The sequence below is a fragment of the Oncorhynchus kisutch genome, linkage group LG24, assembly GCF_002021735.2.
Source record: "Oncorhynchus kisutch isolate 150728-3 linkage group LG24, Okis_V2, whole genome shotgun sequence".
NCBI lineage: Eukaryota > Metazoa > Chordata > Actinopteri > Salmoniformes > Salmonidae > Oncorhynchus > Oncorhynchus kisutch.
Window position 1 is genome coordinate 21,350,805 of NC_034197.2, and position 12,263 is coordinate 21,363,067.

Here is a 12,263-nt window from a genome sequence, read left to right on the forward strand (position 1 = left end):
GCCTACCTGGTTAAATAAAGGTGAAATAAAAATAAATGGCGTGGCATTCCGGCAACTTTGAGAAAACCTATTTTGTATTGGAGTTGTGCCTGTTGTTTTTGTTTACATGTGTATCTGCCCTCTTATTGGCTAGAATGTTCTCACCTGATCCCGCCTCTTCCTGTCTGCCTTTGCAGACATTCATTCCCATTTTTACAGTGGTCACTCCACTATCTTGTCAGTTTACAATCTTTGTTTATGTTAATTTTGACTTGGAGGTTCTCATTAGCATAGAGTTGATCAGGCTGTTGATTTTGGCCTGTGGAATGTTGTCCCTCTCCTCTTCAATGGCTGTGAGAAGTTGCAAGATATTTGCTGGAACTGGAACACGCTGTCCTACATGTAGATCCAGAGCATCCCAAACATACTCAATTTGTGTCTGGTGAGTATGCAGGCAATGGAGAACTGGGAAATTTTCAGCTTCCAGGAATTATCATGCTGAAACATGAGGTGATGGTGGCAGACGAATGGCACGACAATGGGATTCAGAATCTCGTCACAGTAGCGCTGTGCATTCAAATTGCAAAATGTTCGTAGCTTATACCTGCCCGTACCATAACCCCACCGCCACCATGGGGCACTCTGTTCAGCAAACCACTCACCCACACCGCGCCATACACACTGTCTGCCATTTTTTGCCCAGTACAGTTGAAACTGGGATTAATCTGTGAAAAGCACACTTCTCCAGCATGCCAGTGGCCATCGAAGGTGAGCATTTACCCACAGAAGTCGGTTACGATGCCAAACTTGTAGTCAGCTCAAGACTCTGGTGAGGACGACGAGCACGCAGATGAGCTTCCCTGAGACAGTTTCTGACAGTTTGTGCAGAAATTCTTCGGTTGTGCAAACCCAGCTTCGTCACCTGTCCAGGTGGCTTGTCTCGGATGATCCCGCAGGTGAAGAAGCACGATGTGGAGGTTCTGGGCTGGTGTGGTTACATGTGGCCGGTTGGACATACTGCCAAATTCTCTAAAATGAGAAATTAACATTGAATTCTCTGGTACCAGCTCTGGTGCAAATTCCTGCAGTCAGCATGCCAACTACATGCTCCCTCGAAACGTGAGACGCCTGTGGCATTGTTGTGTAATAAAACTGCACATTTGAGAGTGGCCTTTATTGTCCCCAGCACAAGGCGCTCCTGTGTAATGATCATGCTGTTTAATCAGCTTCTTGATACGCCAACCCTGTCATGTGGATGGATTATCCTGGAAATGCTCACTAACAGTGATAAACAAATGTGTGCACAACATTGAGAAATACGCTTTTTGTGAGTATAGAATATTTCTGGTATCTTTTATTTCAGCTCATGAAACATGGGCCCAACTCCTTGCGTTTATATTTTTGTTCAGTGTACAATGTATATGATATATAGCTGGAATCCTCAAATAATCATTTAGTAAGCAAAATAAAATAATTATAAAGTCCCATTTATTTTTCAAGAGGATTTTCCAATTCTTGAATTCACCATCCTACCATACTTCCCTCCCTTGGTGGAGTGTACTGTTCAGGAACTGACATGAAAGCTCAGTTACTACAAAAACAACACATTTAGTTAAAAATTTCATTCTGTGATTTGGGTTGGCATTTAAGTATTGCATTTTGTAACAAATTCTTATTTTTTGTAGATTTCTATTTAAATTATATGTATTTGGATACATTTTCCCATTATAAACAAACTAATATGGCAGCTTAATACATTTGGACCATTATGATAACATTGTGCCACCAGTAGAAGCAGTAACACCAATGCCAACTTTTAGGTAATTGAGGATTTTCATAAAATGGAGGCCACAGAAATGCAAATCTATGGTCAATAACCCTTTTCAAATAATTTACAAAAGTGATATGATTAATAATTTCTCACAATGCAACACCAATGACACTTTATTTAAACAATTCTCAATCCTCACATTTACGACACACTAAAAGGGTTTGATTAACTAATCCTTTCCTTTAATATAGGCCCCTATGCTCAAGGTCCTTTGTAATGAGTGATTTTCAAGGTGGTAACACCAATGACTTAAAATATACTTGTAAAAAATTCTAATAATCAAGATCCATTCATCAAAACTCAAACTGATGCGGTCATAAGATACTGTATATCATTATATGACATCAGTCCGTTACAGGCTACATGTTTAAAATGAGATTTAAAAAGTCATCATGTGACAGATATCAAAAACATACATTTGTACATGGTGTGGATAACAAGTTACAACCTGAACTAACCTAAAAAATAAAACTAATAGCTAAACCCGTCAAATGTCCTGGCCAACCAAGTGATATTGGGTGACTTGAATAGGCAGAAATTATGATATGCTACTACTGTAGGCCTACTGGCATACAGCAGGGGGTACTTTTTTTCTCTCTTTTTCCTTTATTTTACTAGGCAAGTCAGTTAAGAACAAATTCTTATTTTCAATGACAGCCTAGGAACAGTGGGTTAATTGCCTGTTCAGGGGCAGAACGACAGATTTGTACCTTTTCAGCTCGGGGATTCAAACTTGCAACCTTCTGGTTACTAGTCCAACGCTCGAACCACTAGGCTACCCTGCCGCCCCACTCATGATCCGTGCAGACCTTTAACCTCTACTGGGTTGTCCACCATGCCTCCTTACTCTCAGCTTAGCCTCAGTTCCTGCATCTTCATATTCAGTTTGCAGTTTGTGAGATCTTGTATTGCCCCTCTCAGCGGATGTGAGCCATCTCCTCCAGAAAGGGAGTCTTCATGCAGCCAGTGCAAAGCTGATCCATCCACAGGGGAGCCTCATGCTGCAGGGGGGTGCGACGAGGGTAGAAGGTGTAGGAGAGGTCGTAGTTCAGCAGACAGCTGATGGATGCCATGTAGACATCAGAGAAGCGGCACAGGCGACGGGAGAAGTAGGTGGGGTTGTGGCAGGTGCGGAAAATGCTACCAAAGTGAGGGTTGAACAGGTTCTTGGTCACAGCTCTGTGAGGGGGGAAAATGAAAGAAAGTGTCAAAGGAAGTTCATAGGTCAGTACGAAGCTTGTTAAATCCTTTAGGTCTGACTTGCTGTCCGATGGTCTTGATAAATTAAATGTTGAATATTATGACATACACTACAAGACCAAAAGTATGTGGACACCTGCTCGTCGAATATCTCATTCCAAAATCATGGGCATTAATATGGAGTTGGTCCCCCCTTTTGTTGCTATAACAATGGTGGCGAGTTTTACACCACTCCAGCTGATGCTTGGCATTGCGCATGATGATCTTAAGCGTGTGTGCGGCTGTTCGGCAATGGAGCCCAATTCATGAAGCTCCCGATGAACAGTTCTTGTGCTGATGTTGCTCCCAGAGGCAGTTTGAAACTCGGTATTGAGTGTTGCAACCGAGGACAGACACTTTTCTTGCGCGCTACGGTGTTCCCGTTCTGTGAGCTTGTGTGGCCTACCACTTCACAGCTGAGCCATTGTTGCTCCTAGATGATTTCCACTTCACAATAACAGCACTTACAGTTGACCAGCGCAGCTCTAGCAGGGTAGAAATTTGATGAAGTGACTTGTTGAAAGGTGGCATTCTGTGATGGTGCCACATTGAAAGTTACTGAGATCTTCAGTAAGGCCATTCTTCTGCCACTGTTCTATGCAGTTTGCATGGCTGTATGCTCGAGTTTAACACCTGTCAGCAACAGGTGTGACTGAAATAGCCGAAAGCACTAATTTCAAGGGGTGTCCACATACTTTTGTATATTTAGTGTATAATATCTACTAACACTAGACTCACCGAAGCTCTTCTCTCTCCTTCAACCAATCCTGCAGAACTTTCTTTGACTCTGGATCTCGATGCATCTGCAACAAGTTCAATAAAAATGTTTTTACTTGAACACTTTCATCTTAACATAAAAAAACATGGCATGGCTGATGGGTAAAAAAAAAAAATATCATCATATTAGCTTGTAGTAGTAGTGATTATTGTGGGGGTACAATTGATTGGGACCAGAGTATGTGCAGCGGAGCATGACCAATTTGACTGGAGCGCTGAGCGAGATTACCAAAGGCTGGAGCCTGCTCCAATTTCGCTCCAGTAGCGCTCACTTCACATGCTCAGGGCATGCCTGGCCCAGCATGCATTTGTAGTCTACTTGTGTGCTACTATAGCCCCTTGCTTTAGCTACTGTCATGGAGTTCAAATTATTTTAATAAAGAAACTGATAAAACAGTTGCAAAATCAAAATGACTTACAAGGATGAGGACCAAGAACAAGAGGGGGAGTGCGGTGATGTAGTGTCCACAACTAAAGAATCATTATGGAATCTGAAAAGACGCGTATCCAGAAAGCATGATGGTGTACTTCGTGTACATGCTAAAAGAAAGGAACAAGGTGGGCAGAAAAAAACCTTTAGACCTACCTATCCTACCTATAGAAAAATACAAAATAAAACACCTCTGCATCTCTGCCCAGCCTGACCAGAGTGGCCAAAAGGGTGTTTAGCATCCCCAGAGGCTCTGCAAGCTCAGAGAGGATATTCTCCACTGCTGGCCTGCTCTCCAGGCATCATCGCATGAGTCTGAAGCCACAGACTCTTGCCAAACTCGTGTTTCTAAAAATGAATTCAAAAGGCACAGTAGACTAAGCCTAATAAGGCATTTTACATTTAATTCTAAGTCACAGCCTATATACTCAATTTATAGACTATAATGATACAACAAAATGTTGTTTAAATGCTGAGCGCTTTATGTCCCTACCAGCCTATTCTGTCACACTCGCAAATGCTTCACAATGTATTCCTTTGTAGGCTATAGCCTTGAAATAATACAGCCTAAATAAGTCATTTTAGTTCCTTCTTAGGCTCCCTGTCTGGCTCCTCACCTATTTACAGTGTTTATATGTTGTATAATATGACATGTGGCCTATTTGAAATTAGCGCTTCTTACATTCCCCTTTTCATGTTTATTCAAATCATTTTCATTCAAATCATATGGTTTGGTTTTAATACTTCAAAACCATATGGTAGGTCAAGGCAGTCACAAAAATAGATGGGTGTTGGCTAAATTGTGATTTTAATGAATGGAGCGAATTTTGAGACGCATTTTTTCCCACACTGTGAGTGTGGAGCGGTGCTGCTCCATGAGCGATGAGTGGGATTTCCAACCAGTAAACGCAACATTGCTTTAACCTCACAGTTTGCAGATTTCTATGTTGTAGAACACCCTATAGCTCTATAAGTGTACCTGCATGCGCTCCAGCAGACCGGTGAGTGCCTGCAGCCAGGTGAGGCCCTGGGCATACTGCTCCGTGTTCACAACCCTGGTCTCCACCTCCAGCTCCGGTACTATGGCTCCTGTCCGCCAGCCGTGACGCAGCATCAGGTCCTGCAGAAGAGCATGAGTAGTCAGCCCAGTACAATGACTAGCCACAACATGACACAGGTTATTACAGTAAGCACAATGTGGGACACAGACCTTAAAACAAAGTCAATTTCTGTTTGCAATTTCCTGTGTGGAGAAATCACATCCACACTGCCTGCATCAGTCACCAAAATATTCAGACATAGTACCAGTACCACCACAGTACCAGTCAAAAGTTTGGACACACCTACTCATTCAAGGGCTTTTTCTTATTTTTATTTTCTAAATTGTAGAATAGTGAAGACATCAAAACTATGAAATAACACATATGGAATCATGTAGTAACCAAAAAAGTGTTACATTTTGCTATTTCAGATTCTTCAAAGCAGCCACCCTTTGCCTTGATGACAGCTTTGAAATCTCTTGGCATTCTTTCAATCACATGGAATGCTTTTCCAACAGCCTTGAAGGAGTTCCCACATATGCTGAGCACTTGTTGGCTGGTTTTCCACTCTGCAGTCCAACTCATCCCAAACCATCTCTATTGGGTTGAGGTCAGAGGATTGTGGAGGCCAGGTCATCTGATGCAGCACTCCATCACTCTCCTTCTTGGTCAAATAGCCCTTACATAGCCTGGAGGTGTGTTGGGTCATTGTCCTGTTGAAAAAACAAATTATAGGCCCAAACCAGATGGGATGAAGTATCGCTGCAGAATACTGTGGTAGCCATGCTAGTTGTGTGCCTTGAAATCTAAATAAATCACAGACCGTGTCACCAGCATAGCACCACACCTCCATGCTTGACGGTGGGAACCACACATGCAGAGATCATCCGTTCATCTACTCTGTATCTCACAAAGACAGGGAGGTTGGAACCAAAAATCTCACATTTCTGTCAAAGGACAGATTTCCACCGGTCTAATGGCCATTGCTCATGTTTCTTGGCCCAAGCAAGTCTCTTCTTATTATTGGTGTCCTTTAGTAGTTGTTTCTTTGCAGCAATTCGACCATGAATGCCTGATTCACGTAGTCTCCTCTGAACAGGTGATGTTGAGATGTGTCTGTTACTTGAACTCTGAAGCATTTATTTGGGTTGCAATTTCTGAGGCTGGTAACTCTAATGAACTTATCCTCTGCAGCAGAGGTAACTCTGGGTCTTCCTTTCCTGTGGCGGTCCTCATGAGAGCCAGTTTCATCATAGCGCTTGATGGTTTTTGCGACTGCACTTGAAGAAACCTTACAAGTTCTTGAAATGTTCCAGATTGACTGACCTTCATGTCTTAAAGTAATGATGGACTGGCATTTCTCTTTGCTTATTTGAGCTGTCCTTCCCATAATATGGGCTTGGTCTTTTACCAAATAGGGCCATCTTCTGTATACCACCCCTACCTTGTAAAAACACAACTGATTGGCTCAAAGGCATTAAGGAAATAAATTCCACAAACTAACTTTTAACAAGGCACACCAGGTGACTGACTACCTCATGAAGCTGGTTGAGAGAATGCCAAGAGTGTGCAAAGCTGTCATCAAGACAAAGGGTGGCTAATTATTATTAATATATTAACATATTTTAATTTGTTTAACACTTTTTGTGGTTAATACATGATTCTATATGTGTTATTTCATAGTTTTTTCTACAATGTAGAAAATAGCAAAAATAAAGAAAAACCCTGGAATGAGTAGATGTGTCCAAACTTGTGACTGGTACTGTAAATATAGTATGACTCACTGCCAAGTCACTGTACAGATGATCTCCAAAGTACAGCACCTTGGATCCTCTCCATCCTGTGAGCCTGAGAAAGTCAAACAGGTTGCCCTACAACAAGGAGACAGCGTAATGAATGTCACAAGGAATTATTATTAAGTTAAATCAGGCAATGGTTGAAGTTAACAGAGGAGGAAATATGACAAACAACGTGGATTGGCAAAACTATAACATGACAGTAATTATGTGGTCATGGATGTGGTCTTCCATCAAATTCTGCAGAGGCTTTAGCAACAGACAATTATTGGCCTTGAGGGTCAGTCTGGCAATGATGTTGGCAGTGTTCTTAGAGGGAAAGTACGGCATGGCTAACATGTCCAACTGTGAGGCAACAATACATGTCATTTCATCAAAGTAGTATCCATTTATCACCAAGCCTGATCGATTGTCCCCAAATCCTGTCCAGATAACAGAGAACGAGGTGGCCTCATGCTTGTCACATATTAAGCCACAGAAAGCACCGGGCCCAGATGGACTACGGGGCAAAGTACTGAAGGTCTGCGTCGACCAGCTCAAGGGAGTCTTCACACAACTGTTTCAACTCCTTCTGAGCACCTGTACTGTGCAAAACTCCTGGATGGTGTCAACCATTGTACCGGTGCCTAAGAAGTCAGAGGCCAAATTACTTTCGCCTGTGGCCCTCACACCCCTTCTGGCCCAATGCATGGAAAGGGTTGTTAGTAAGCACCTTACCCTGTCCATAGCAGATCATGGCTCTAGTAGGACTCTTTTTTAAAGATGCTACGTCAGATGGGTACAACTATTTTAAACAGATCAAAAGCCTTCAAGAATGATGCTGGTCAAGTACCCTCCACATCAATGTGGAAAAGACAAATGAGCTGATCATCAATGGCAACAACTTGCCAATGTCCCAACCACTCTCTCTGAATGACTAACCAGTGGATGTGGTTGAGTGTTTCAAACATCTAGGGAAACAAATTGATAACAAGCTGAGTTTTACAGAGACTGCAGACTATTTGTTTTAAAGCAAGACATCGCCTGATTTGAAGGCGTTTGGGGTCAGCCAAGATGCTCTGGAGAGGGTGTACAGCGGCTTGGTGGAGAGCATCCACACGTTCAATATGACAGTCTGGTATGGTAATCTGAGCGTGAGGAGCAAAAGCAAACTGACCAGAATAGTAAAACACAGCCAGCAAAGTAATTGGTCGACCACAGGCACATTTGAGCAGTCAACCATAAAGAAGGCACTGGCTGTCATTGGTGACCCCTCCCACCATCTACACCCTCAGTTTGAGAGGCTTCTCTCTGTCCGGCAATTCAGAATGCCCATGGCCAAGAAGAACGTGTTCAAACATTCATTCATTGTGCTGTTGGACTACTAAATGCAACGTAAATTTGATCCGTATATGTACTTATCTATCCAGTGCAGTTGGGACAGCGGTCAGTTGTGAGTGAACGTATGGCCTATGTTTTTAGTATGATCAACTGACTGGTTTAAGTGTGTATGATGTGAGAATGTATGTGATCCTTTTAATGGAAGGTGATGTCCATCCTGGATGGACAATAAAGTTTAGTCTATTCTATTCTGACCTAAATTCAAGGACAAGACTAACATCTTTGCACAGGCTTCAAAGGCCAACTTTGTAACACCAGCCTAACTCAAGACTTTGGACATTTCATTCAGGTTGATTAAAGAGTTAACATGCCAGTCCAATCATGCGTCATTCACTTCCCACAATAAAAGGAACAAATACAGTTTTGACATTGTGAATCTCACAAATTACCACAATCTGTTACGCAAGTAGTCAATGCTGGTAAATCCTGCAACTGAGTTAGTCGCTTTGAGTTAGCCATATATTTTCCAAGTTGGAAAAGACAGTACAAGCCAACGTGCCACTTTAGTTCCATATACTGTATACAGTAATACTGCTGGGTAATGTCTACACTCCTACCTGTTTGTAGACCTGGCCCTTATCCAAGCTCTTGATCTTGTCCCACTGAAGGTCCCCGTTGCTATCCAAACGTCTGAAAGGTCTGCAAGTGGCAAATATGGTCACAGAATGACCTTAACAGTATGCATTTTCTGTGAATTTATGTGAAGACCAAAGTTTCGGAATTTGGACACTTCTTGATTGGGAATATAAAGGTATGCAGTGTACTTACTTGCCACAGCTGTTGAAGAAGTGTGGTTTGTCAGCTTGAACAATGACAATGTCAAATAAGTCCCTCCAGTCCTTTCCTACCATGTATTTCATCCCTTTGTCTCTAAATGAAGAAAAAAAGCTGGTTAGTCAACAACCACGAAAGGTACAGATAATGTACAGAGCTGAACGTGCCCAGAGAACAAATCAATAACCTGCATGTATATCTCTGATTAACTCAGTTTGGTTGATGGTGGCACTCACACAAAGCTAAATGGGCTGTTGGTTATAAGGAAGAGCTTCTTGCCATGGCTTGCCAGACGGTGTAGAACTGCATATGTCTCATCACCTCTGAGGATATATTTCTCTGTGGGAGGGAGATGAGAAGAGGGGAGGGTCAATTCCAACTGAAGCAGACTGAGCTTCCCTAGAGCATTTCGAAAGTATTTAAATATTCCACTTCCATCAGAATGTATTGTTCCTTGGAAGAAAATGGCAGATTTTCCCATTTGGAAACAGTCCTGTAGCATTTAAGCAAAAGATAAAGGCATTTAAAGTACTTTTCTTGAAACTGTGAGAGAGCAGAGTATAAAGAGATAGATATGTCCTAAAATGTTCTTCTCTCAATTCCTGCCAAACCTGAACTCCGTAAACACATATTTAAACAAAAACTAGGGTTTAAGGTTATAAATTGTTATGTGTACTATTATTTTTAAATTCACTTAAAAGTATGGTAATATTTTTGCACTTTAAAGTATGTTAGTAACGTTTTATCAATTATCTTGACTTCCACTTGGCCATGGTTTTCTGGCTTGAAAAATATGCTTTTTACCTAATCATAACCCAAAACAAATATCTGCAGGACTGTTAAATTGCTACACTGTTTTTCGCACTATTCAGTTTGAGAGAACCTGCAAACTGGGTGTGGGTGATATAGGAAGCATCCGATAGAAACACATTTGAGATTTATATCTAGAAGCAAATATTTTAAAAACATAATAGTATATCTCACCCAAGTCTTGCATTATCCACTTGTACATGTAGCCTTTGATATGCACCATTCCAATGGCATCCTTAGGAAAATAAACACAGTGGATAAGCAGTTGAGCTGACTGTTTTCCCTGAGTATGCTTATATACAGTCGTCTTGGTCAAGGTTTAAATACATTCTTGACTCGACTTCTGTATTTACACTTTTGATGGCTTTCTACGCCTATCTAAAAGGAAATTTATCCAGACACGTTTTTTCAACATGGTTCTCTTCTCTCTCTTGGGAGAGAACATTAATTGAATGTTGCATAGTTTGCTATAAACAGCTAGCATCCCTGGAATCTTGCCACTCACTTACTGTACTTCTGTAACTGGGAAGTACAGTTTTTTCAGAACCAATCAGACATTCTGAATCAGCAATTTTACATAACAAGGCTTGCATTAGCCTTCTCAACCAAACCACAAAAAAAGGAAACAAAGGGGGTGACATATATATAGGGCAGGTAATCAAGGAGGTGATGGAATCCAGGTGAATGCCATAATGCGCGTAACGATGGTGACAGGTGTGCGCCATAACGAGCAGCCTGGTGACCTAGACGCCGGAGATCGAGCATACTTGACAGTACCCCCTTCCTGTTGCGTTCGGCTCCAGCCGCAGGACGCCAACCACAGGGACGATCCCGGGGATCAGGAGCGGACTGGTCGCCTCCGCCAAGGCGCAGAAACCTGACAAACCGGCTCAGGCGTGAGAGCCTGGCGATCCGGTTGAGGCGTGAGAGCCTGGCGATCCGGTTGAGGCGTGAGAGGCTGGCGATTCGGTTGAGGCGTGAGAGCCTGACGAGCCGGCGGAGGCAAGGAAGCCTGGCGATCTGGCTGAGGCATGAAAGCCTGTAGCGGCTCCCGGATCCAACGTCATTCCACCTGACACAAAAAAGAAAAACACTCCCTGATGCTTCCCGTAGGTGAGGTGTTATTCTGTAACGATGTGTGCTGAGAGTTGGGAAGCAAGTTCAGGGAGTGAGTGTTTTAATAAATAAACCAACCATAATACAAAATAGGAACAACGCAGGCATGACAGAAACAATGACCCCTGGGGAAGGAACCAAAGCGAGTGACATATATAGGGCAGGTAATCAAAGAGGTGATGGTGACAGGTGTGTGCCATAATGAGCAGCCTGGTGACCTAGAGGCCGGAGAGGGAGCACACGTGACAGTCATTAATCGGTACGTTTTTTGTGTGGTCTTAATCGCACAATTTTACATCTAGCTATGATGTTTGGTGCAGTATTTTAAGTAAAATAATTTGCATGAAAACTATTAGTGCACTGCAGACTGCAATCGAGTCAGCTGCCATTGCCCTCTGGACTGATTTGAGAACTACAGCTTATTTATTAGCAAGCTGCCAAACTACTGTAAATAAAGCACAAGCTTCATTCTGTTTATCAGTGCCAAAACTCAGTAGCTAGCTAAATTTAATCTCTGTGTTTGTCAATAAAGCTAGCTAGTAGCTAGCAGGCACATTGAGCAGGCATGCTACATTAGCTAAATCAAATCAAATCACATTTTATTGGTCACATACATATATTTAGCAGATGTTATTGCTGGTGTAACGAAATAGATGTGTTCCTAGCTCCAACAGTACAGTATTATCTAACAATACATACAAATCTCAAAGTAAAGGAATGGAATTAAGAAATATCTAAATATTAGGACGAGCAATGTCAGAGTGGCATTGACTAGAATACAGTAAAATACAGTATGTAAACATTATTCAAGTGTCCAGTGTTCCATTATTAAAGTGACCAGTAATCCCATGTCTATGTACATAGGGCAGAAGCGTGGCTATTTAATAGTCTGATGGCTGTGAGATAGAGACTGAAAAACAGATTATTGGTCTCATCTTTGATGCAACTGTACTGACCTCGCCTTCAGTGGGGTGAACAGCCTATAGCTCGGGTGATTGTCGTCCTTGATGATCGTTTTGACCTTCCTGTGACATTGGGTGCTGTCGGTGTCCTAGAGAGCAGGTTCTGTGCCCCCGGTGATGCGTTGGGCA

General features: G+C 42.3%; 1 protein-coding gene across 2 annotated transcripts in view; it reads right to left on the minus strand.

Annotated features, from left to right (window-relative positions):
• Nucleotides 1–1,905: 1,905 nt before the first annotated feature.
• The window catches only part of nt5dc2 (5'-nucleotidase domain containing 2), a 30,223-nt gene continuing 19,865 nt past the window's right edge, over nt 1,906–12,263 (minus strand). Inside the window, exons 7-15 of one of the 2 annotated variants that reach the window (XR_004205237.1) lie at nt 10,231–10,291; nt 9,483–9,585; nt 9,241–9,342; nt 9,030–9,111; nt 7,081–7,167; nt 5,236–5,376; nt 4,246–4,366; nt 3,788–3,852; nt 1,908–2,989 (exon numbers count right to left, since the gene is read on the minus strand). Coding sequence is in view for 1 of the 2 variants with exons in the window: in XM_020459435.2 (XP_020315024.1) it covers nt 2,728–2,989; nt 3,788–3,852; nt 5,236–5,376; nt 7,081–7,167; nt 9,030–9,111; nt 9,241–9,342; nt 9,483–9,585; nt 10,231–10,291 (903 nt within the window). In the remaining variant the exon portion in view is untranslated. Of the gene's footprint in view, nt 2,990–3,787; nt 3,853–4,245; nt 4,367–5,235; nt 5,377–7,080; nt 7,168–9,029; nt 9,112–9,240; nt 9,343–9,482; nt 9,586–10,230; nt 10,292–12,263 lie in introns of both variants that reach the window. The other variant, XM_020459435.2, reaches the window with a different exon arrangement.